Source organism: Sturnira hondurensis, unplaced genomic scaffold (genome assembly GCF_014824575.4).
Source record: "Sturnira hondurensis isolate 20B ecotype Veracruz unplaced genomic scaffold, ASM1482457v3 Scaffold0009719, whole genome shotgun sequence".
Lineage (NCBI taxonomy): Eukaryota > Metazoa > Chordata > Mammalia > Chiroptera > Phyllostomidae > Sturnira > Sturnira hondurensis.
Genome location: NW_028082350.1, coordinates 15,669,251 through 15,694,695, shown reverse-complemented (window position 1 = coordinate 15,694,695; position 25,445 = coordinate 15,669,251). Strand labels below are relative to the sequence as shown.

General features: G+C 49.9%; 1 protein-coding gene across 2 annotated transcripts in view; it reads left to right on the top strand.

Moving 5' to 3' along the window:
- The window catches only part of STARD13 (StAR related lipid transfer domain containing 13), a 177,320-nt gene that overhangs the window by 112,759 nt on the left and 39,116 nt on the right, over window positions 1-25,445 (top strand). For both annotated transcript variants that reach the window (XM_037057643.1, XM_037057642.1), the window contains exons 2-3: window positions 18,062-18,133; window positions 20,659-20,740. In XM_037057643.1, the coding sequence (XP_036913538.1) occupies window positions 18,062-18,133; window positions 20,659-20,740 (154 nt within the window). The remainder of the gene's footprint in view (window positions 1-18,061; window positions 18,134-20,658; window positions 20,741-25,445) is intronic.

The following is a 25,445-nucleotide window of genomic DNA, read 5'->3' as shown; positions in this document are numbered from 1 at the left end:
GTGTACAAGAGTCAGTCAATCAATGCTTCTCTCTCTCTCTCTCTTCCTTCCCTCCCTTCCTCTCTCTCTCTGAAAAATCAAAAAAACATGTCCTCAGGTGAGAACTTTTTTAAAAACTTGAAAACTATGTATACAGTTTTTTACATGTCATAACTTATTAAGAAGAATACACCTTGTAAATTGTTTACAAAATTCCGGAGTCTCTCTGGAAACTTGAACATAATACTGCATTACACTGAGTGAACTGGTGTCGTTTGCTTGTTTTCAATGCTCGCACCTTTGAAGAGAACGTCATTTCTATTCGCACATTGAGAAACGGGGTGTATTCCACTGCACCCCTTCTTCCTGTCCTGTTGGGGGGCTGCGGTGCTAAGAGCCACAGGCTCAACAGTGGGTGGTGTTTTGCTGTCACGTCTGTCTCAGTAAATCCTTAAAATATTCTTAAAATAAACCAGGTGCAGAGCAAAATAAAGCTCAAATAGGAATTCATGAGCCACAATGACCTTTAGCTAAATATTGATTCCCAGGTGCATGTGAACTTAGTGGGCGCCCAGAAAACACCCAGTACAGTGAGAAGGTTGTTTTGTCCCAGAAAGGGTTGAGAAGCCAAGTTTTAAACTGACATAAACCTAAAGTCAGGCCGGGGATCCTTCTTTGTACAATAGGACTCAAAGTGATCAAGATGGGCTGAAGGTGAAAGCGAAGTGAGCCTTAGGGGTTGCATCTCGGTAGGTGACTGTTCTGAACTCCTGCTAGGACCCGGGAGGAGCTTGGGCAGCGAGGGGCGGGGGCGAGGGTGCAGGGGGCCATCCTGCCTGTGCCAGAGTAACGGAGACAGGACCGAAGTCGCACGTAGGAAGATGACGTTGGAGAAGGTGCCAACGTTTTGAGAACAGCAGCTGTGAACTGAGCACTGCCCTTAACTGGGGCTCCCATATACAGCGGGGAAGGTGAACGGCGGGCTCTTTCTTCATTAGGGGGAGGTTCATAGACAGCAGCCTGATCATCAGATTGAAGTGGCTGGGGTTGGGGGAGGGGCTAGTGCCAGACTAACTGTCCAGGGCCAGCCAGGGCCAGCCTTTGTTTAAGTAATTTGAAAGATGACATATTGGTGTATCCTTCCTTCTGTCCTTCCTTTTTTCCCTCCTTCTTTCTTCCCCCCTTTCTTTCTCCCTCCCTCCATTTCTTCCTTCTTCCCTACCTCCCATCCCTCCTAACTTCCTCCCCTGCTTCTGTCTGAGAGCTAAAAATGGGTGCCCTCCAGTCCTTAAACACCAGTGTTAAAAGATTCAGCCACTTTGGAGATCACAACCAAGTTATAAAGGTGTCCGCAATCACCTCTTGCAGATATCCTAAAAGAACTGCGAAAATTTTGATCTCCAATGCTTCCTTGTGATTTTTTGAGGCATCAAGCTATTGAAAGAAACATTTTTAAATGGCAAAAAGAGAAGCATACCCCTGACAGACAGGGAGCATCTGTCCCAATGTCTAGTCACACTTAGTTTGAAAAGGAAACACCAAGTGTCACGTCATAGTCTGAAGTCTAGAAATCAAGTTAGCCTGCAATGCAATGTAATTTAAGGGATTTGTGGGCTTTGTTACTAAAGCAAAGCACCTTACCAGTTGTCATGTTCAAGGACTCACAGACTAGTCTGGTGGGCAGGAAGTTTATGAAGGGACTGTCCCTTTATTTATGAAGAGAATATGGAGCAGGCAAACCTACCCCCATCCAGATTGCCTCGACAGTCCTGGCTGGTGTGGCTCAGCGGGTTGCACGCAGGCCTGTGAACCAAAGCGTCTCTCCGGTTCCATTCCCAGTCAGGGCACGTGCCTGGGTTGCGGGCCAGGTTCCCAGTAGGGAGTGCGTGAGAGGCAACCGCATATTGATGTTTCTCTCCTTCTCTTTCTCTCTTCCTTCCCCTCTGTCTAAAATAAATAAACAGAATCTTTAAAATATATATATATTGCCTTGACAGACCTACATTTAAGCCTGGATCACTCTAATCTGTTTTTTAAATGCATTTGAGTCTCTAGACGGAGGAACAGTAAAACAGCCCTGTTCATTCAGCTGAGATCGGGTTTGTTTTGGGGGTGGGGTGGGGGAGAGAAATCGAACCCTTAAAGAAAAACAGTCTCACAGTCTGCCTTAGTGTGGTGCATATTGAAAGCTGGGTGCTTTCCGTGAAAACAAAAATGGACATAAAAGTCAAGGGTTGTTAAATAGTATTGAGAGGGAAGCTGACTGTGCATGAGTGTGTCAGAGCGTCCCCAGAACTGCTCCTCAGCGTTAACTCTCTGTGCGCATTTCAATTTTTTCACATGCCTACTGTCGCGACTCATGAGACATTCATCTTCCATAAACACTGGCCACAGACCTACTCTTGTCCGGGCACCGGGTGGCCACTGGGGAGCCAACATGGAATGAGTAGAGGTCCCTGTCCCTTCTCAGAGTCCCGACCAACCAAAAGGCCACTTTCTGTGCTCGCATGGGGACAAGACGCTCTGCTCCAGATCTGGGCCCAGGAAACTACCCACTGGGCCCTGGGCCCTGGGCCGGCCACTGGTGGGCAGAGGAGACGGGGCGCTAGACCACAGGGCAGATTACCCACGTGCCTTTGCGCAGGGCCCTGTCTCATGGCCTCCCTACAGCGGGCTGCCGGTCAGAGTCTCCCACAAGCATGTGAAATGCTAAGCTTGTCTCTGCTACAATATTATTTTTAAATTGGTAATTTAAAAAGTTACCAGAGTAAAATTATTTTATTAAAAACTAACCTAGAGCCCTGGCCAGGTACCTTAGTTAAAGCATTGTCCTGTGCATCCAAAAATTGTGGGTTCAATTCCCGGTCAGGGCACATGCCTGGGTTGCAGGTTCAATCCCCGGTGGGGGAGTGTGCAGGAGGCAACCGATCCATGCTTCACGCTCACGTTGATGTTTCTCTTTCTTTCTCTCGTTTTCACCCTCTCCCTTCTTACCCCTCTCTAAAATCAATGAACATATCCTTGGGTGAAAATTAAAAAAGAAAAAATAATTTTCTGGAAAGTTAAGACTTGTGTGCTATGTCCAGTGTATTATTCGCATTAATGATGACAAAGACTGCAAGTCCCAGTGAAGTGGAAGCACATTCAACCACAATTTTTAATTAGGTCTCAGGTGTGCTCCACAGACTTCTCATAAACAGAAGACTGAAGAATTTGCTTTTTATGTCTTTGACTTTCCATTCTTTGTGAAGTTGCAGTCAGTCAGGGTCCGGGAGACAAATCAAGTATTAAATAAAGCACAAAGCAGACCGGAGTTGCGGTGGGGATGTAACGGTCCCCTGCGTAATGGGCAGTTGGAGCCATGCCAAACCTCGCGTCCCACAGCAAGTGGAGTGGGACACCCCTGCTGCCCTCTGCAGGCCTCCTAGGCAGCCTCTCACCCTCAGTTCTTCCCATCAGAGCCCCCCCCCCCCAGGCTCTCCCAGAAGGGCAAGTTCAGACACAAGTTTAATGGCAGGAAGTGACTTGAGGTTCCCCCAGGGGGCAGAGAGTGGGCGGGGAGAGAAGGCGGGGAGAGAGAATTCCAGATTGGAAGAGTCACCCAGAGGGGAGAGTGACCTGGGGCTGGAATTTCTGAAATGACAATGACATCAGCATTCATGGGACACTTCCCCACAGTCCCAGACAAGCGTCACAAAGCCCTGCTGTGAACAGCCCCCCTCCATTTTCACAGTGTGATTGGAAACAAGCCCTGTGAGTGGAAGCCGGGGGAGGATGGCTGTAAATCCTTGAAGCTCTTTCATAGGAAGTTTCTGGAACAATCTGTTGGTAGTTCAGTGCTCGCTGGGTTTTCCTAAGAGAGCCAGGGAGTCAAAGACAATTTTAAAACCTAGAATTTGGTAAACCAAAAGAGCTCTGAAGTTTTTGTTGTTGTTGCTGTTTTGGAATTATTAGCTTCAAATCCTATACATGTGCTTATCCAATGATTGTGTCATGAAATACGTGAGGCTGTGGACTATGTAATTAATAACACGCTGTTTGGACAGTAAGGAGAAACCTGACAGAGAAGAGAGGCGTAAAATCTAAGAGAGGCTACGGACACGGCTTCACCGGTACCTGCATGCTTCTTGGAGGGTGCTTTATGTACCTAGAAGGAAGTCTCTTAGAAACATCATGTTTGTTTTCAATATATAGTTATGAATTAAAGGGCATGTATGAGAAGATTCAGAGATTTCAAATAAAAGTTTAAGCACTGGAATGATAAAGAACTCTTGCCTTGGCTGGTGTGGCTCAGTGGATTGAATGTTAGCCTGTGAACCAAAGGGTCACCAGTTTGACTACCAGTCAGGGCACATGCCTGGGTTGCGGGCCAGGTCTCCAGTAGGGGGCGAGCAAGAGGCAGCCACACATTGATATTTCTCTCCCTCTCTTTCTCCTTCCTTTCCCCTCTGTCTACAAATAAATCAATAAAATCTTTTTAAAAAGAATATTTTAAAAAAACTCTTGAGCGTTTTCTCTATGCAGAGAGAGTTCTCTGCTACACACCAGCCCTGTGATTACGTGAAGTAGACACACCCCACCTTGCATTTTAGTGATGTTTAGGGGTTTGGTGCATTAGAAAGCCTGTGGTTCTTTCTGTCCCAAAGCCACCCTTTCTCCCTGTGACTTCATTTTGAGACCGATGCCAATCTGTGGCGTTCCTTCGTGATGTGAAAGAAAACAGTGAGCAGAGCGAGTGTGGAGGCTTGGCCCCTTCACCGATGCCCCACAGGTCCCCAGGGACCCGGACAGACAGAAGGGGTCTGTGCCTTCTGTCCACACTCCTCACTTGAAATGTCTTTGAAGAGCCTGTGTGCTGGCAGCTCCCCAGTTTGCTACACACACGCTGGCTGAGCCCCTGCGGGGTGCTATGCCCTGCGCTGGGGCCGGGTGGGCAAACACAGTGCCCGTGGAAGGAACCGGGAAGGCAGAGTCAACCAAAAATTCCAAGGTCAGGGTAAATGCTGAGCAAGAGATGCCCAGAAGGTGCGAGGAGGGATGAGCAGGAGAAGGGTGGTCAGGAAGGACTCCACCCACCAAGAAGGTAGGGCTGCAGCTGAGAATTAAAGAAATAGAGAGGGAAGGAAGAATAAGAATCCGCGTGTCCGAAGAAGTGGGAGAAAGCACCTACAGGGAGCAGAGGATGGGTGCGGGGAGGCGGTGGCTGGTTTAGCGAGTTAACTCAGCTGGCGTCCAGGGCCCGTGGGCAGTCGGGGAGAGGCAGGGGCACTCATCAAGGACCCCTGGGCTGAGACCAGGACATGCAGAGGTGCAGTCTGCTTTCCAACCTGGTGAGGTGCACCTGCAAAGTCGTGGTTTAAGGGGACCCCTGTGATGTGTTTATAGAACGGGTGTTCGCCTGTATACACGTGTGTGGGGGTGTGTTTGTGAGGGAGAGACAGAGAATGAAATCCTTAACCTCTGCAAGTTCCAAACTCAGAAGTCAATTTCTCACAGGGAACAACGCAGGGGTAGGCTGGGCCCTTTTGGAAGCCGACAGGTGCGTGAAGCTTCCTCCTTCTTGGGCTGAATGTGAGTGCCTTACGGGAAGAACGAGCAAATCGGGGAGTTCAGTGCAGCCCTGCATCCTCAGCACCTGGGGCATCTCCGGAACAACATGTGCAGGCAAAGCCTTTCGGGGCTTCTGAGTTTTGCCCCCAAAAAACCTCAGGTCAAGAACCACTGGTTCGTCATAAAAAGTGTGTGTGTGTGTGTGTGTGTGTGTTGATGTGTATTTGTTGTTCTTTATTTGGGGGGCAAAAGACTCAAAGAGGACCGCTTTCTAAATTTTCTGTCCAGCGTCAGGTAAAATTTGAGCCGTCATGACATGTTCGTTGCAGTCGTTTTAAGCGCACGTATTTAAACTTCTTCCCCTTCGCCTCCTCACGGAGATGATCCCTGAATTCACACCTGGTGGGGGTGGCCTGGCAGGGGGTCCGTCTGGGAGACTATGACCCCTTGAGGTCACTGAACTTGGGCTCAGCATGAGGCTCAGCTTCTCCCAGTCATTACTCCGCAGGGAGTCTGTATTCCTTGCTCACAATGTATTTATTTGTTCAGGGTTTTTTTTCTCATAACATGGAAAAATAATCGTCTGGGGGCTTCTCCCTTGGTGAAGCTTGCGTGTCTGATACAGGCTCCCTTCCCAGGGCTCCGATGGGTTTGCTGCTGTGGAGACACATCTGCCCTTGAGACTCCCGCCAACCGTGCACGCGGCCGCTGATACCTGCCCCGTGCACTGGCAGCCCGTTACTCACTGGCATCACAGGGCTGTCGCCACCGACCTGGAGTTCAGACCCTATGAGTCACGCCTGCGGAGGCCCAGTGCCGTTTTCTGGAGCCTCCTCAGGGGTCACGGCGGACTCTCATTATATCGCGTTCAACAGCATCGCATTGTGTGAGGTGTGCTTCCTGCGGTGCGATGTTTGACAGAAAGAGTGCAATGGAAGCTTCCAGAGCAGGGGTGTCCAACCTTCTGCTGTCTCGGAGCCACACGTTAAATACACAAACACTAACAAAAACCAATGAGCTAAAAAAGAAGGTCTGTGCATAATTTTCGTGAGATCCGCCACCACAGATAAGCAACAAAGTCCTCACATAATAACCCCAATTATGCAGCCACCCTTTTGATAATTTTCTAAAGTCATCCAGCAGGTCCCAAGTTTGTGATCACTAATACAGAAAATGTACGCATCTAAGTAATAAAACTTATAGAAAACTTAGTAATAAAACTAAGTAGTGTTTTCAGTAAATTTACAGTGTTGTGTTGGGCTGCATTCATAGCCATCCGGGCCACGTATGGCCCATAGGCCATAGGTTGGACACCCCTGTGAATGGATCTAACTGGATCTCCTGTTAGATTCCTATGGTAAGGAGAATTGGGGTACAGGGGCCCAGGGGCACTTGGCTCCACAGTGCCCCCGCAGGCACAAGTGGGGAAGTGTGAGCACGCACATGTGCTTACAAGGATGCCCGACTCAGGGCTGGGGGTGCTGCAGGAAGGACCGGTTCGCTCGCCATCTTCCGGCTCCAACCTCATCTCACCTTCCAAGTTTGTCTTGCTCTGACCGCTGGGGGATTTTGCTTTCTTGGATTGTAGGGCCGCCTGGGAATGTCTTTGCCTTTCCTGGTTGACTCAGAGGCCTTCGGGGCTGGACCTAGCCGCCCACAGCCATGCACCTCCCACGGTGCTCAACAACAGGTTTGCACATCATGGGCACTCAGCAGGTGTCCATGGGACAAATCAGTAGACAAGCGCCTCTGTTTCTGAAGGCCAGCTGAAGGGGAGCTGAGTGGAGAGAATCAGAGCCCATTGGGACCACCCCCTTCTAGTATGGGGAGGAACAACGCGTCTCTTCCCCTCATTGTGGTAATAGCAACAAACACCACACCATGGGTGCACTCCGCTGATCACTTCACAGGTGATCACTAATCTGAGCCTCACAGCAACACTCGGAATTAGGCACTGTTGTCTGTTCCCGTGTCAGAGGTAAGGAGACCAAGGTGTGCTGAGGTTCACTTAGGCAAGGTTATGGAGGGAATGCAGGCAAAGCCAGGACTGGCTCTCTGTCCTGGCTTCTGTCAGCTTCGTGGAGTGTTGCCTATCCCATGCGGCCCACTGATACCCTCAAATATAGGAACATCTTCCAACCAAATCAACTCTTATTTAAAAGTTAATTCATAAAACGAAGTATCAGTATTCAACAAGAGAAGAAAGTTGAGTTTTTTTAAGTAATTGATATGCCATCACTTAAGATCAAAATTAAATTAGACTGTAATAATATCTTCATTGTAGACTCTATTTTAAAGCAAAAACATTAACTCCACACAAAAATAAAGCTGTTCTGTTCTAAAGAGATGCATTCTCGATGAATTTGCTAGTTGTATAAATTTGGTCACATTTTGCATTTGGTTATTTAAAGAATTTGAGGAGTCACCTAGACTCCAAATAGCCACCTAGTTATTAAAACAAGATGAGGAGTTTTTCTGTACTTGGACTAGTTTATTTGTTTTGTTTTGTTTTTTAAGAATAACTTTGAAACTCTGGCAACGCCCTTCAGAAAATACCAGTTTCTTACATGAAGTTTTGAAACACATCTTTGAAATTATCTACATGCAAGTGCAGGAGGCCAAAGACAAGCCAAGCAGCTGCTACGTAAAATCTCCACTTTCCAAACACCAGGGAGGGGGAAGAGGTGGGAACATGGTCCAGGATCTACCCTTGACTTTGAACTTCCTGACTTGTGTTAGTTTAAGACATCCCTGTAGCTTCATTTAAACATAGTTCTGCTGTAAGAATAAACTTCCACTTGGAATTTCCTTTTTGAAGTCTGCTGAGAATACAAATTAGAACCATATGAGATGCGTCTTAATCCAGAATGTAAAAGAACGTGAGAAATGCCAACCCAGAAGCACTCCCGGAAACACATGCACCAGCACACACGCTCTGGAGAAATGCTTTATTTGGAATGAAAACCTCTAGAGGCTGTATTTGTTATTTTTAGCCCACCACTATGGAAGCCTGAATCTACTTTTTTTTTAAAGATGGTTTTTCAAGTGATAGCAATAAGAATGTCGTTCAGCCATCTAGAAAGTTTGAAAAGAACATCTTTGGGCATGGCAAGAGGTTCAAAAGGCACTGTCCAGTGAAAACCAGATGCAATTTTATTCAAAGATTACATGAAATAGACGGTATACTTTGCCCAGATACAGACACATCTTCACAGAAAAGGAATTAGAGACTCTGCCGACAAAGAGTCAATTGCTGGGCGGCTGAACGACTGCGGATTTTTCTTTCTTTGTCCTTTTCTCTCTTTCTTCCTTTCTATGTAGTATCAGGTCACTGGAATTACTTTTTTTGATTTTTAAAAAATAAGTAAGTGTGTCTTCACTGGAGTCTTCTCCAGCCTGCCCTGCAGTTGGTTCTCCCACACACGCTGGCCGATAGAGCGCGCCAAGGTCCGTGTTGTCTGTAACTCGCATCCCTGGTGACCTTCCACGGTGCCAGTTTGCTGGTGCTTCAGTCCTGAAAGGGTCCTTGGTAACACAGCTCTACCTTGGCCCAGCTGGCTTATGCTCTTTCCTTTTCATAGCACCCTTCAGCCTTGGTTTGTGTGTGCCTGTGTGGGCTTTTCATATCCTAGGTTTACGTTTCATTTCAGAGGACATGTTGTCACTTTTATCTCTTAAGTCTGTTCTTAGTGGACATGATTCTTTTATACTCGAACTCAGTGAGAATTTGGGCAAGCGCAGTGGTCAAGACGTCCGTATGGACTTCATGAGTAAGAATGGGCACGTGTCCAAAGCTGGTCGGGGGATTGATTACGTTCATGCTGTATCCGGCAGAGTGGTCTAAACTGCCCGCCCGGAGCTGCTAGGGGTTCACGTGCTGTGTCCTGCTGTGGCTCCCACTCAAAGTTTCAAGAGATCCATCTGAGGTTTTTCGGGCAATAATTATCATGACCTAAAGAATTCTTTAAAATTAGAAGCGACTGCTATGTAAATCCAACTCTCCAGAGATTTTAAAACTTCTCTGTTTTCAGTGTTTAAAGTTTTGTTGTAGTTCCTATAGCTTTTGAACACCTATTTGAGTGCATTTGGGGTGCGTTTATGGGAAACTCAACGGACTGTGTCATCCATGTGCCATGGGGTTAGACCACGGCCCAAAACAAATCACTGGTGTGTCGGTGGGTCCGATGAGGGAGACGGCACCAACGTGCCAGTGGGGTTTCTCACCTCTGCAGTGGGGAGCTTAACATCTCCCCGCCCCAAATCGGGTGAAGCCATTTCAACTCCCTGGGCTGGTTGTCAGTTGTTTTCTAAGAGGGATTTGTATCACTTCTCAGCCTTTCGGCTAAGTTCAAGTGTAGAACGGGTATGTAACGCCGTTGGCTGTTAATGGACTACAAAATAACAGTCTCAGCATTTAGAGAGTGAACCTCTAGGCCCAGCAGCCTGTGGCCTGGAAGAATGTGGAGAAAAACAGGACAATAACTAAACACCTAATAGAAAAGCTTAGTTCCTTGGATCTGGCTCGCATTTTCTGGGATGACTGGTGTGTGTGTCGGCAATCATTCCCAGAAGCAGCGTCATGGTGGGCAGGTAGAAGGCATCCAGAAAACCGGCAAAGACACATTGAAGAATTCCTGAGAAATATTTGCTCCTGGTAAATATTTAAAGAGACTAAGCGCACACACACGTAACAGCCACTATCAAGTTTTGACAGATAGATGACGAATTCCAGCTGAGTTGGCTCATCTCTCCTTGGGACGGAGGTAAACAAACGCTAGTTCTGATTGATTTGGGGAAGACAGCTCCTGAGAAGTTAAACGCACCCAGCCCTGGAGTGGGAGCCGGAAGCCTGGGCACGGTATCTCGTCAGGCTTCCCCCAAAGAAGGGAGAGACTGGAAGAGGATTCTTGGAGTCATTTCATGCTGACCGATTCCAAGCTTCTTTAGAAGCCTGCTGAGTCCATTTCTGGAAACTTCTTGTGTTACTGGAGTACCCAGGGCCGTCCAAGAGTTGGGCTAAGCAACCAAAATAGCAGATAAGCCTTCACAAGTACAGACGTTCCGACGTGGCTAGAAGTGTATATAGAAGGGGTTTGATTCTTTAAAGATGCGCATCATTTTAACACTTAAAAACATAGAGGTCTTAAAGCGATACAGGATGGAGAGCACCTGTCCTCGGCGAAGAAAGCACCTGTCCGAAGCGAAGAAAGCTGACTCCCTCGAGGTGGTGGGACTGGTCCAGAGCAGCTGTCTCCCTTGGGCAAGGAGTCGCGGGCATGACAGGGAGGGGACAGGCGAGGACCCTTCTGATCCCAGCAGGCTGGCCGACCTGTGGGAGTTGGGGCTTGGCGGAGAAGCCACGTGGAAGTCGGTTCTCATGAGCTGTTATTCTCCGGCTTTCCGCGAGGAGCCGAGAAGCTGGGTTAGAGAAAGACCATTTCCAGGAGCTCGCACTCCTGTCCCAAGAAAGGGAAGGCAAGACTCCACGGTCCTGGCGCCTCGCCCTGCCGGCAGTTTGCTCAACGCCCGCGTGGCCTGGCCCTCTCTCTGGTTGTCCGAGTCCGCTCTTTGTCCCCCTGTTTTGAATTTTGGTTGCTCACCTGACTCCACCCGTTGGCTCTCTTGGGACTGGGTGGCCAGGAGTGGCTCCACGCCCTCACCACGTGGGGCGTCCCTGTGTCTGCGTAGGCGTGAGGCCTCCCGGAGAAACCCAACAAGCCCTGGGGACCCTCTGCACCAAGAGGAAGAGGCGGCTGGAGGCTGCTCGGCCTCCCAGTGAACCGGCCGCAGAATGGCCTGGGCAGAAACCATTCCAGCTGGTAGAACGAGGATTTCCTGCTTTCTTCGCCTCTGAGATTGATTGGGGGGGGGTTGATTTTTTGTAGTATTAGGAATATGGGCATGAAGGATAGATAGTATGTGTATAAGTGAAGAACGTTCTTGCTCAGTTGCAGCTGAGCACTTGACTTTCTGTGGGCGGTGTGTGTGCGTGTGTTAGTGAGTGTGTGTGTGTTGGTGAGTGTGCATGCACCCCCTCACACATGGGGGTGCATGGGAGCAGTGAGCAGGGACAGGGCTTTGCCCTTCCCACATCCACATGGGCCACGTGGGGAGGCAGACTTCCCAGCAGATGTGATTACAGAGAGGGCCTGCGTCCGTGTCTGTGACATGCTGATGGCAATTTGACAACAGTGTCACTGGGGAGCCTGGCTCCAGAGTCCCCTGTGCGTGCTTCATCCGTGAGCACCTGGTGCCGGATCCTGCCACTGTCACAGACTGTCTGTCCTCCAAGTGGCAGTGGCACAAAACCTTGTCACCTCCTGTGTCAGCGGCAGCTCTGCCATGACTTCAGGGGGTCGGGCAGAGGGGACAGCCTCTGTCTGAAACGCACTGACCTCGTGGGAAGGCAACGAGAGCAGGAGAGGGGGCAGGACCAGCGACGGCCCCTCCTGAGCTATGCTTGACACCAGCCGTCGTTGCTGCTGCTCCTGCTGCGTGGGCCAACGCCGGGCGTCCAGCCAGACGGCGCGTCCATGGGATGGGAGGGGCGCATGTGCCTCCCAGCTGGCGGAGAACCGCAGCTCACGTGGCCACTGGGAAGGGCAGGGACTCGCTGGGAACATGGAAGGAGAGAAACGTGTGTACACCGATTATTATGATCAATTTAATAAACAAATTAATAATAAATAACAAACGTATGTGTTGTATATGTTACATAACATAAAAAGGACTTTTTAATATTTATATAGTTAATACATTTTACATGAATTGTCTCTTTAGTGCGGTTGGGAAAATTACTTTTTAATATGTAAACACTCTTTATCATCTTTATGTATGATTTCTTTTGAACCACACAGCAAAGAGTGATTTAAAACAACCCCGAGTGACTAGGAACAGACCTACTACTTGGGCGGAGAATTGGCATGGCCCTCTTTTGCAAAAACAGAAATGATCTCTAAGTGGCTGAGTTTGCTATGGGTCCGGCTCCAGAAGACACCGCAAGTCCTGGGAAACACAGGCAGTGTGCAGAACCAGCGATGGAGCAGCGTGTCTCCTCACGTCTGTGGTTCGTGTTTCCCAGAAAGAAACACACACACGCAGCTGTGAGTCTGTAAATGGGGTACAGGAATGCATCCGTCTCCCAGGTTTCTTTCTTCTGTAGTTAAGTATCAGTCGGCAGCAAGATATTCCACTGCATGTCCAGGAAAAAGTTGCCTTAAGTTCTAGGGATCTGAAATGAGCATATATTAGTTTTCCACTGATGGATATTTAGTGGTGAATAATTTTAAATTTGTTCTAAACAACCTCTATTTGGACTCCTATCCGTAACTTAAAATGTCATGGAAGGAAAATGGTATGCGCCTTAGGAAAAATGTGTATGTATTTGGTAGACATTGAAGGCTTGTCCAGACCTTCTTACATGGCAATGAACCTTTTGTGTAACTCAGAGAGTGCAAAGGTGGGGAGCCTGCCACCACGCCCCACACTTGTGCTCACGGGTGTAAAGCCCTCCTGGAAGGTGGGCTGGGGGTCTACTTCACGTCCGTCGTTCACATCCACACACGGACAGGGTGATACTCTGGCACTGGCTGTAACAAAGCTGGCCTGTGTGCGGCCCAGTCCGTACATCTTCGGTACCTGGGCCTTCACTGGAGAAATTCCACCTGAAGATAGAGAGGCGTCGTCGGTCCTGAGTAGCGACATGACTAATGAAGTGACCCCAGCCACAGGAGTCACCCTGCGCCGGCCGCAGTGAGGCTGACGACACATGATGTGCTTTGAGAGCGGTAATTGCACCCACTGCAGACGGCTCGTGGGGGCGGAGTCACCCACTGTCTTTCAGAAACAGGGTGCCTGCCTCCTCAGCCAGTTCCAGTGAAAACACAACACACTGTTCTCAAGCCTGTTTGTCTCGATCTCCAGTAGATCCGAGGTGTTTTTCTTCCCCACTCTTCTCGAGTCCTTCCAATGAGCACTTAAGGAAAAAGACCTACCTCCCTTGGAACCAGCATGTCCTTTGAAATTCCAGATTTGTAAGAACAACATGAATGGACAGGCCTGGATGTGATCACTTTATAAACGGTCCATGGGAGCCCAGGTTTCTTTAAGCCAGCTAGTTTTCTGATGAGGATAGAGTCATGTGGGCCCAAATTTAAAAGTTTGGTCATTTGGAAAGAAGAGTGTTCCTTTGGGTTAGCTCTGAAGAGAGCAGCATCGGCTGTGCTAAGATGCATGTAAACCAAAATGTACTCAAAGCGTTGGCTGGGAGAACGCGCCGTTCCCGAGCATTCTAGAAACACCCCTCTAACGACTCCGCGAGCCTGGAACACGAGCCGAGCGGCCAGCCCGGGCAGCACACTCGCTGGGCTCCAGGTAACTCCTCGCCTCCCTGAGCCCGCTCCACCTGCCTGCAGCCAGACCTCGCCAGACGACCCTCCTGTCAGGAAAGAGCTTGCCGACCCGGTCCAAGTCGCACCGGCCCCCAGCCCTCCCCACCATCCGCCTTTGTCGGCGTGGCCCTCCCGAGCTGTCGTCTCCGGCTTGGATGGCATAACCTCCCGGGGCCGAAATACCATGGGCCACAGTCGAAAATCAAGTATTTAAAAAATTGGCATCCATCTCAACACAGAGTAAAGTCCCACTTTGCCAACAGTATTATTATACGGAGAAATATTCACGGTGTATTATTATGTGAAAAAAATTCGTGGACCAAAGATGTTACCATTTCAATAAGGGCCACATCAATAATATTAGGTGTTAGTAATGGCACAGGAGCCGACTTTTTTCTTTCCTTGTGCCCTTCTGTACGTTTTAGGTTTTTAGCCCTGAGCGTGTATAATTAAGGAACATGATGGTACTTTCTGAGACCGGCATGCAGGCCCTGGTGTCTCCGTTCTCATTCCCGTGGATGCACCGCTTGCTGGGCAGCTGGTGAGACGCCCCACCCCCCCGCCCCCGCACCGCGTCCGTCTCTCCAGACGGGGGTCACACTGTGTGCTAAGCACGGGCACCGGAGGCAAAGCAAGTAACTACCCCTGGGGTAGAATCAGAGACGCGGCAAAAGAGGGTGCCGAGCACCCAGCCGTCTTCGGGATTTATAGGGTGAACAGTGTGTTTGGGTTCGGGCAACGATCAAGCAACCGATTGAAAAAACGTGACATCCACCTTTCCGGCCATTGGATTTTAGCCCCCGAACAGCTATTGATTAAAGATGCCAGCGCTCTTTGGTCTTTTTAGACCAAGGGGAGTGGGGTGCTCTTCAGGAGCACGTGATCCCGGTGGGGGTGGCAGTGATGGCCACGGACTGTGGCCGGGGCAAAGGGGTGCCAGCTCCCCTAAACCACGTGAGAGAGGTTCTTCACGTCGAGACTTCTGTTATCTGAAGAAGTGGAGGAGGATGTTGGGCAAGCAAAAATAGACACCCACTGGAGTGAAGCAGAAATGGTTTTTACATGTAGTGGTTGCAACAATTGTATGGAAATTCAGTCATGGTTATAAACCAAATAGGTTGGAGTTTCTCCAGGAATGCACTTCAGTGACCTCTGTGGACGCGCTCTGGCTCCACCCCATCCTTCGGTCGCCATGGGAGACGGGCAGCGGGTTCGTGTCCTTGCAGGCAGGGGTGCAGATGGAGAACAGATGGAACTGTGGGCGTGGGATTGTGATGCTCCGTCACATTTCACCGGGTGGCAGACGCACACTCCAATAGGGACGTTCATACCCTCCTCGAATGTCACGCACCTCTTCCTAGGCCGATACTTGTGAAACGATGGCACTGGCAACAGTGAGTTGTTTTTCAGTCCTTTTGGCAGCTGCAAGGGGGAACTTGAGCATCCGGCTGGTAGGTTGTAACAGGGGCTGTGTCCTCAGGAGACTTGAAAGGCTTTTATTTTTCTCCACCTCAACTCGATAGGCAAAGTCAAATTTGGTAGTGGTTCCTTATGCCAGGTTGTTTGGTTCGCGTGCGTTGTCCCTGGGTGGTAGACGAGAGTTCGTGTGGCCCGTAAGTGGAAAGATCAAGGTGTGTGGCCTATCGCGAGAGCGGAGGTTGGGTCTCAGAGGTGGTTCAGGAGTAGAACAGTGAGCCATGCAGCAGGGAGTGGGATTGGGGGGTCGGGACGAGGGGGGCGGCTGATGGTGAGGAGTCAGCACCATGGTGGGGGGTGTGGCTCCTTTTCATTTATTTTCTACTAACTGCGGTTTTTGTTGTCCTCTGACTCTGAGACTGGACAGCAGAATGCCTAATCCATTCAAAATAACAGCTTGTTTGAGGATGTGATTTAGTTGGGTTCTGGCTGAGATTTGATTATTCATGTTTCTGTACGCATAGGGTTTCAGTTTAGTGTCTGTGTTGCTCTCATAAGATAACATAGGATGAAGTGATTTTGAGGGCCTTTCTATGACATCTCCCAGGCCAGCCTGAGCCCTGTTCCACGGCCCAACTGGAGCCTTCAGTTCCGAAAGACGTTTCTCTGTGAGGACCCCTGCTGCCCACCCTGGACCCCAGCTCACACCCTGTCCTTGCTTCCCCCGTATCTGGGCCACACCCCGCCTGCACCCCTTTCCTAGGCGGGTGGAGTCCACGCTGTTTCGTACGCTCACCCTCCATCTCCTCTGAGCTCGCTATGTTAGGAGCCCCTGCCTCCCAGGTCTCCTCCCTCCATCCCTCTGTGGTCTGTCTCTCTGGGCCTCTCTGGCTTCACACCGTATGTCCATGGCGGCAAAAGGAACCCTAAGACAGGAAAAGGCACAGTCTTCGTGTAGCTCTAATAGGAAACACAGAACTCGGTGCTCCTCCGAGACCCGCTAAAATGAGATATTTCTTCATTACGAACCACTGTGTTGTAGTGAACGAAAAAGCAAATTTGAGGCTTGAACGTTTCGAGGGCGAAATGTTGGAAATGTTCATCAGTGACTCAGCCATGGTCTACGTACGTATTGCAGTGAGAACACACCTCTGCGCCTACCCCTGCAATTCCTGTGTGACTGTCTGAGTGACCGCTTTCACTCTCACGTGAGTGCCACATAGCACTTTGGAGGCACCCAGGAATTGCCACCCAGTCATCCAGCTCAGTACAGTACCACGGACGCACTTGAACTTGTGGGTCTCAGAGACGCCGGATACAGGTGCCCCACAGTGTTTGCCCCCCGCTGGGTGCCCCAGGCATTTCTCAGCAGCACAGACGAGGGAATGAGCACTCGCTGTGTCGGGGAGAGCACTCAAGGTTTAGAGACTGTCCACCACCGCAGTGACAGTGGCTCGAGGGCGCCCAACGAAGCAGGCCCTCTGGGACAGAGGCCACCAACAGGCTGCGTTTCCCTGCATTGACTGGCAAACCTCAGTCCACGCCCAACCAGAGCAGTGGGCCAGGAATGTGGGTGTTTGCTCTTCCCCTTGGGGCCCGTTCCGGATCTGGCCGTCGGCTTATTTTCTAACATGCAGCGGTTAGCTCTGTCATAGGACACGCGGTGCTGTGCAGACAATGAGCTTTCCCGTGGACACTCAGGCTCGGCCCCACAGCTGACGGTCAGCCGTGGCAGTGACCCCAGTCCCAGTCCCTGCACACTTTGGCTGTGGGGACAAAGGAACAACAGAGTAAACACCAACACAGGGCCCGGCCAAGCTCCTGACCAGCAGGAGAGGAAGGGGTCTGTCGTAATTAGCTGTTTAATCTCTCTGGGAGAAAGCGAACTTGGACAGATACTCCTTCCATTTGTATCTATCTAATGTGGTGGCTGGGACATGATCCAGGACTCAGGAGGTCAATACCATACAGCCCTTCTCATCTCCTGGTGGTCCCGTGTGCTGAGGAGATGTCCTCAGGGAAAATGGTCCCCAAGGGGACTCACCAGCCCCCTGGGTTTGGCCCCCAGAGGTTCTAGCAGCCCCTCAAACTCGTGTCTCGGTTCCGGATGAGCAGCTTCTCTTCACGGAGAAGCCATCCCAATGTGCCCAGTGAGGGGACGTGTTGTTACACGGTGTCGGGAATTATAAGCCATTTGAAGGTTAGAGAAATAATAATACATTGGATTTCTGTAGTACCTTTCTTCTTTAGGAAATGCATTTTCCTAGAGTGCCCAGTTGTGTTCTTCCTTTCACTATCCCAAGAGTAAGAGAATAAAGGGATGTTCATAAATATTCTTAGCCTCATCTTTGAAAGTCAAAACAACTGTTTTAAGAAAAGGACCCAAGGGAATGATTTCTCCCTCCCTAGTCCCCTGCTTCCTGACGTGGAAATAAAGACCCCTTTCCCCGCCCGACACGCCGCACCGGTGTTCTCTAGTCCGTGGTTCCGCCTGATCTGCGTGCGCATGGACTGGCTGTGCCAACCATCTTCTCAGACACCCCCCGAGTGCCGCCCGACGGGCCCTCATTTTACACCGTTTCTGGAAGGCCCACGCCGACGCAGCTGCCCGGAACAGCGCTGCTTTGTAGCACCTTGCACCGCGCTCCCGGTGCCTCCTGGTGAAGAAGGTGGAGTGCCAGCGTGCGGCCCGGGGACTCACCCTCTTCCCTTCTTGTGTTTTCCAGAAATCGAGGCCAAGGAAGCATGTGACTGGCTCCGGGCTGCCGGGTTCCCGCAGTACGCCCAGCTGTACGAGGGTAGGCCTGCCTCCCCTCGCCCTTACAAAGAGGACGAGTGAAAAATACGGCTGCTGACGCTGCACTGTGTTCTGGTGTCGAAGCCTTCTCTCACCGTTATTTTTTGTTCACTTCTGTCTCTTTCCCTGGGCTTTGCAATGACCAGGCTCCTCCTTTTTTCTTCCCTTCCCTCCCCCTCCCCTCCTCTGTCCTCCCCTTCCCTCCCCTCCCTACCCTGATGCCCATTCAGAAATTAGCCTTGGCCAGGCTCTGCCCTCTCTGGTCTCGGCTCCTGGCCCCCTGACTCTGTCCCTCCCCTCATCGTTCTGCCATCAGCAACCCCCTGCACGAACTTCCTCCCCTCCCTCCTCCTCCCTCTCCCCCTCCTCTTCCTCCTCCTCCTCCCTTTTCCTCTCCCTCTCCTTCATCTTATTCACCACTTTCAGTTTTCTTGCAAGTGCACTTAATTAGGTGTTGATAAATCTCCTACAAATGACAAAACCAGTTGTCATCTTGAGACTTACCTTCAGGGCTGCTTGCTTTATATGAACATGTTTAAGATACAGTTCTGGTCTGATGTGTTGGGGGGCTAAGTAAGGTGCTTTTATCGCTGGTGTAACGCTGGCTGCCGTTGATGTTTTTGCTGATGGCTAATGAAATTACTCCCTATATCTTACTTATCCCTTAAGTATAACCAGGGCTTCCCACGATGTCTCCAGTAGTCCGTGGTCAGAGTCCCAGCAGTATGCCATTCAGAATGATCAGAGCAGGACTGGTTTCTCAAAGTGTTCATTCAACAGTTCACTGCAGGCTAGTGGGGACGATAGCAACTTCTCTTCCTGGTGGCAAAACACTTAAGTGAGGTAGAAAAAAATCAACAAATTAATCTGAACTCATGGTGAGTCTCATTCACTCATCTGGAAGCTCTGATTTTTAGTTTAAAAAGCAAAGCAAAACAAACAAAAATCACCTATTCGGCTTCTCTTGCTTAAACTCTGTGAAGATAAAGGAGAGCATACCTCTGCATGTGCTTTGAAGTCCAGAACCTCTGATAAAAGTTTTCATAGAATCATAGCCTTTTAGGCAAGAAAGGGTCTTATCACTTGGCAAAGCAGCCCTCACTCCCCCACCCCTCCCCTGCAACTCCCAATTCTGATTATGAACCGGAGCCCCAGAAAGGGTGAGTGACATTTCCAAGGTTAAAAGGTAGAAGAATCAAATTAAAAATACAGTTTCTTGAGCTTTTGCTGCAGTATATTTTCTACTATAATGCACATTCTCTTTGTAAACCCAAAACACTATGGGATTTAAACGCCAAGTGTCTGTAAATGGCTAAAAAGTAAAAAATGCCTCGCAAGGTCACGGTGCCCACGAGGTTGTGTTTAAGCCGTATCCGTGGAATAAATGTAATATGGGTAATAGACGCCACGTAGAGCTTACCGTGGGCCAGGTTCTGTCCAAAGCACTTTCCATCACTATTCACAAATATGCACAACACGTAGGGTATGACAGTCATCATCACCCCATGTCACAGATGAAGAAGCAGGACCAGAGGAGGGTCAGCGCTGTGAGCCCAGAGCCAGGGCGGAAGCTGGGGCTGGCCTGGCCTGGGAGTCTCTGTCCCTCCTCCCAGCACAGCATCCCGCCTGGCCGTGCAAGGCAGTCTTCACCCTGGCACCACCTAGAATTCAGTCACACCGCTCTTGTCACCAGAGGAGGACATCTTTCTGGTCCCCACTCACACGAGGACTTAGACACCCTTGGAGTACAACTAATTGAGGTGCAAACAGAGCAAAGTATGATGTGGGAGCGAGAAAGGATAGCAGGGCAATGGCATTGTCCGTGAGAGGTGGCCGTGGCCTCTGTTCCAACCACCTCCCAGGTCTCCCCTCCGAACAAGAGGCGTCCTAAGTGTTGCCTGTGACCTCCAGCGCCAGCATAAATGGACAGTGGGGAAGAGTCACAATGATGGAATTTCTTTTTCGCTTTGGATATAATCAGCTATTTGAGTATTTTTCTTACACTCTAAAGAGACTCAGGATCTTTGCTACAAAAGAAAAATTGGAGGCCATTGAGCTTTGGGGTATTTGGGGACATTTGTTTTTTCTAAAGGACAGAAAGAAAAAAACCCACAGAAAACATCTGCCAAATTAAATGTTTCATGAGCTGGTCAGAGCAGCGCTGAGAAGCCTCAGGTGAATAGACAAGGTGGAAAAGCGCTTCTCTGTGCCAGCAAACGTCTTGATAATTACGAGCTATAAAAATGCAGGCATTTAGTATACTGTCCTTTCCAAGGCCACGGTTATTCTCCCATTTCATTCTTCCTTTGCACCCTGAAAAGCATTTATTGTGATAAAAATGAAACTGCTTTCCATCTTGAACAGCACAGACACACTCCCCTGCCTTGGGCGGGGGGAGCGGGAGGGGGGGACTGCAGTAAAGATCACCCATGTGCACAAATACAGGGCAGCCCGGAGACGGGTGCCTGTCAGATTAAACAAGTCACGAGACGTGAACCCCTGTGTCTCCCTCTCTATCTCTTCCAGATTCACAATTTCCCATCAACATTTTGGCTGTGAAGAACGATCATGATTTTCTTGAAAAGGACCTTGTAGAACCTCTTTACAGGTAAACCAGATGGAGTGCTTTGTTTATTTCTGTCGTCTCCAATGGGGATGACAGTGGGGGAGGGGGTGAGTTCTGTGGTTCAATAGATACCCGACGGGGGCCTGCGGTGTGCAAAGCACGGGCCCAGGTTCTGGGCATACACCCCAGTGAGCACGACCAGACCCAACTTCCCGGAGCTCAAGCCTTCACAGGGGCTTCAGAGAACAGACTGGACAGCAGAGAGAGCGAGAGTTGTGGTAACTGGAGTGATTCCTGTGGCAGCTCTGTCTCCAAAGATATCGGGAAGTAGGGCATTTATTTGGCTGGAGGTGTGCGAGCTAGGATTCTCGAAGTGTTGGAGCAGCAGGTGAGGCAGAGGCCAGCGGGACGGACCGCAGGAGGCAGGCAGGGGACAGGTGCAGACAGAGGGAGCTGGGCTGAACAGAACCCGTGTGTGGTTCTTCCCCTGTGTGCAAGTTCCACCAAGACACAGATTCCCCTCATCACAGAGTGGAAAGGGGGCAGAAGGAAGACCCGCAGGTGTTTTTCAGCTTAGAGACCGATGAACAGTGAGTCAGACACTTGACAGGCAGAGCAGCCAGGGCCTGAGATTTCCTTCACCTTCTCCCTCGAGGACACAGTGACAGGGCCGGTCTCAGTTTGTCACCTTTAAGGCAAATTGCAGCAAATCAGAGGTCCCGAATGAGATTCTTAAGGAGAAGCAATTATGTTCCGTCCGCATTTTGACGGTCGGTGGTCACTCAGATCGTTAACACAGCGCTGGACGCCCAAGGCGGTCTCCGGACTTCTCATTTCGTGTCGGCCTATGAGCCACCTGCACGCTCACGCTTTTAGGAAACACTAGGGTGTGTATGGAACAGGGGCGTTCGCTCTGTTCAGCTCTGGCTAGTGGAGGTATGGGGTTGAATAGGATTGTCCCATGCATCCCCCAGTGCCCGTCACATTTGGGAGGGTCATTAATGACCGAGAGTTCATTGCCAAGACGATAATTGAAAACAATCAACATTCTACCACGTGGGAGATAACCGACATACTCAAAATATCCAAATCAGTAAAGTTACTGGTGAAAGTGAAAAACATGTCTCATTTTTATGGAAAAAACTGTACCGACTCTTTGGCCAGCCTAGTACAAAAGTCCTGAGCATGAGTGAGGTCACCGGGGGACAGCAGTGACAGCCAAGCCAGTGAAAGAGAAGGGGACCACGAGGAACATCTGGGTACCCATACCCAGGGGGCAGACAGGTGAGGGAGCCCACGGTGCCAGGGAGTGAACGCACCCGACCCTCAGTGACCTCTGGGCTATTTTGGTTTTCCTCCCCGATTTTGAACTTCTCTCAGCAATATCTGGTTGTGACCCCTGTTTCCACTTGGCCTTGTTCTGGCAGATCATCTGCATGAGGTGCAGTTGCTGCCAAGAGTGCAGAAGCTCAGAGTTTAAAAGCTAAGGGCGCCTCATCTGGCTGTTCCAGTACAGGCCTCTGTGGATTTAAAATGGGTCTGAAACCACGCAGTGCGAGGGGCCCAGGCAACCTGCACATTTTTTTACTCTTGGGCCGCCGTGGCCGTCCTCCTCCATGGGTTTGTCCGAGAAGCTCACACTCTCGCCTGACCCCTGGGCCATTGACGTTGAACATTATTTTCCGGACGAGTGCTGCACAGCGTGGTGGCCGTAGCTAACAATACTGCATCGTGCATTTGAAAGGTGCTGAGAGAGACCTTCAAAGTTCCCGTCGTATGCAAGTAATTGTGATGATGTGGCAGTGGAGATGAACTAAACCTAGTGTGGTAATCGCTTTGCCGTATCCACAGCTGTCCAATGATTGTGCTGCGCACCTGAAACTTACACAACGTTGTACGTCACCTATATCCCAATTTAAGATGTGTTTTCTTCCGTGAATCACACAGTTCCACACACACATCCTCCCCCCGCCAACACCACTCACACCCTTCCTTTCCTTTGCATAACTAGCTCTTTCCACGCTTCTTCGCTTTCTCCCTCACTTGGATGGGCACCCAGGGACAGCTGTGTGTGGGGGCTGGAGGAGAGGTCAAGTGCAGAGCAGAGCTGGGGCGTGGCCTCTGCTGGTGGCAGAGTGACTGCCACTTGTGGACTCTGACGACATTCTTTTTCCCCTCCTGCTGTCTGGCTGTCTGGCCGGCCTCTCGTCCTGCCCTGCAGGCTCTGATTTTTCTGTTTTGTGAACTCCTGGGTGTGGGGACACCTTTCCCAGGCCCTGAGCCCCGCCTGCCCGCCTGCCCAGGAGGCCCGGACGCTCCCAGGTAGTGGATTGGATCCTGGCTTCACAACACTTGTCAGTCCTCGTGACTTTGATTCTGAGTTTCTCAGGGCTACACCCGGAGCGCCCCTGAGCAGACAGGGCCCTGGCTCGGCTGGGGGCAGGGCAAGCAGTGAAGACTGCGGCCTGAAACAGAACAGCAGGCTCCAAACAATGCAGAAGCCCTGCCTGACATTCCTCTCGGGCCTCTGGCCGGAGCACTAGAGCCATCACAGCAAACTGGCCAGTTTGGGAGGCCTCCGAGCAACCCAAAATCTGGCCCCTGGAAAGTGCAGTGGGAATCTAAAGTGCGGGGAGCAAAGGGTTCCATGGCCTTCCTGTCCATCTGCAGGACGGGGCCTTGCCAGGGCTCGGGTGTCTGTGACAGCCGGGGTGCAGACCACCGTACGGTCACCCTGACTTTTCCATCTTAACAAATCATCTACTGCTTCTTCTTTTCCGCTTTGACAAGGTACAGTTGACAAATAAAATTGTGAGATACTTAAAGTGCACCGCATGGTGGTTTGATACAGGTGTGTGTTGCGAAAGGAAGAGTCCAATGCTTGGGTGTGTATTGGAGAGGGTACCTAGGATTTGTAAGATGTTTTCATTGAGGACAATTGTGGAGATAGGGTTGAGGATGAAAGAGCAGGTAGGTGGGAAGCAAAGGAAACGCAGATCACCTTACATCTGCATTTCAACGTCTAAGAAAAAAATGTTAAATGAATAAAACAAAGACTACATCTTTAAAAAATAGACTGTATTTTTAGAGTCATTTTAGATTCACAGCAAATTTGAGCATAAAATCCAGACAGTTCCTGTACACCCTGGACCCACCCATACACAGCACCCCCCCATCAACTGACGAGCCTACACCGAACCTACATGTTGTCACCCAAAGTCCATAGTTGACACTAATTGGGATTCACTGTTGGTCTCACACATGCACTCCATGACAGATGTCTAACAGCGTGTTTCTACCAGCATAGCATCACACACTGTGGATTCCCTGCCCTGAGAATGGAAGCCACAGACCTTTTTGGTGTCTCCATCGTTGCCTCTTCCAGAGTGTCAGAAAGCTGGCATCATGCAGTACGTGGCCTTGTCACACTGGTCCTTTCACTTAGTGATGTGCACTGAAGTTTCCTCCGTGTCTTTTTGTGCCTGCGTGGCTCACTTTTTTACCACTGAACCATAGTCCACTGTCTGGGTGTACCAGAGTGTATTTATTCATTCCATTGCTGAATAACATCATGGTTACTTCCAGGTTGTCGTGATGGCGAATAAAACTGCCATGAACATTCCTGTGCAGGTTTTTACACGGACCTAAATTTCCACCTTCTGTGTGGGCACATACCAAGGAGTACAACTGCTCACCCCTACGGTTGGGGTGTGTTTGGTGGTAAGAAACTGCCCGACTGCCTTCCGCTGCGGAGATTTGCCAGCAGTTACGGCCAGTCCCATCCTCGCCAGCATCTGGTGTTGTCGGTGTTTTAGAATTTGGTCGTTCTAATATCTCATTTGTCTTGTTTAATTTAATTTATTTATTTGTAGACAGAGGAGAGGGACGGAGAAAGAGAGGGAGAGAAACATCAGGGTGTGGTTGCCTCTCGTGCATCCCCTACCAGGGACCTGGCCCACAACCCAGTCATGTGCCCTGACTGGGAATTGAACCCTCGACCCTTTGGTTCACAGGCCGGAGCTCAATCCACTGAGCTACACCAGCCAGGGCTATATCTCATCGATTTTAATTTGCTGTTCTCTAATGATATATGATGCGGGGCAGCTTTCCACATGCTTATTTGTCATCTGTGTCTCTTCTTCAGTGAGGGGTCTGTTCAGTGCTTTTGCCCAGTTTTTAAGTGAGTCATGTAGTTTCTCATTGTTTGGTTTTAAGAGTTCTCTGTGTATTTTAGTTAAGAGTTCTTTATCAGATAGGCTTTCAGCAAATATTTTCCCAAGCCTGTGGGTTATCTCTTCGTACAGTTGACAATGTCTTCCACAGAAGAGAAGATTCGATGTTCATAAAGTCCAGTTGATCAATTCTTGTTTACAGAGTGTGCCTTTGATGTTGTATCTAAAAAGTCATCACCAAAACGAAGGTTGTCAGGGTTTTCTCCTGTGTTGTCCTCTGCAAGTTTCATTATTTTGTGTCTACAGCCAGGTTTACGATCCGTTTCCAGTTAAGTCTGTGAGCGGTAGGAGCTCTCTGTCCAGGTGGGTGGGGTGGGGGAGGCACGGGGAGATGTTGGATTGTTTTTTGCAAGCCTGACTGTTCTCTACTATGTTATACTCGTTCCTTTGTCGCAGATCAGCTGACTGTGGTTGCCTGGGTCTATTTCTGGGCTCTCTGCTCCGTTCCATTGATCTATTTCTCTGTGCTTTTGTCAGCAGGACACTGTCTTCATTGCTGTAGCTGTAAAGTAAGT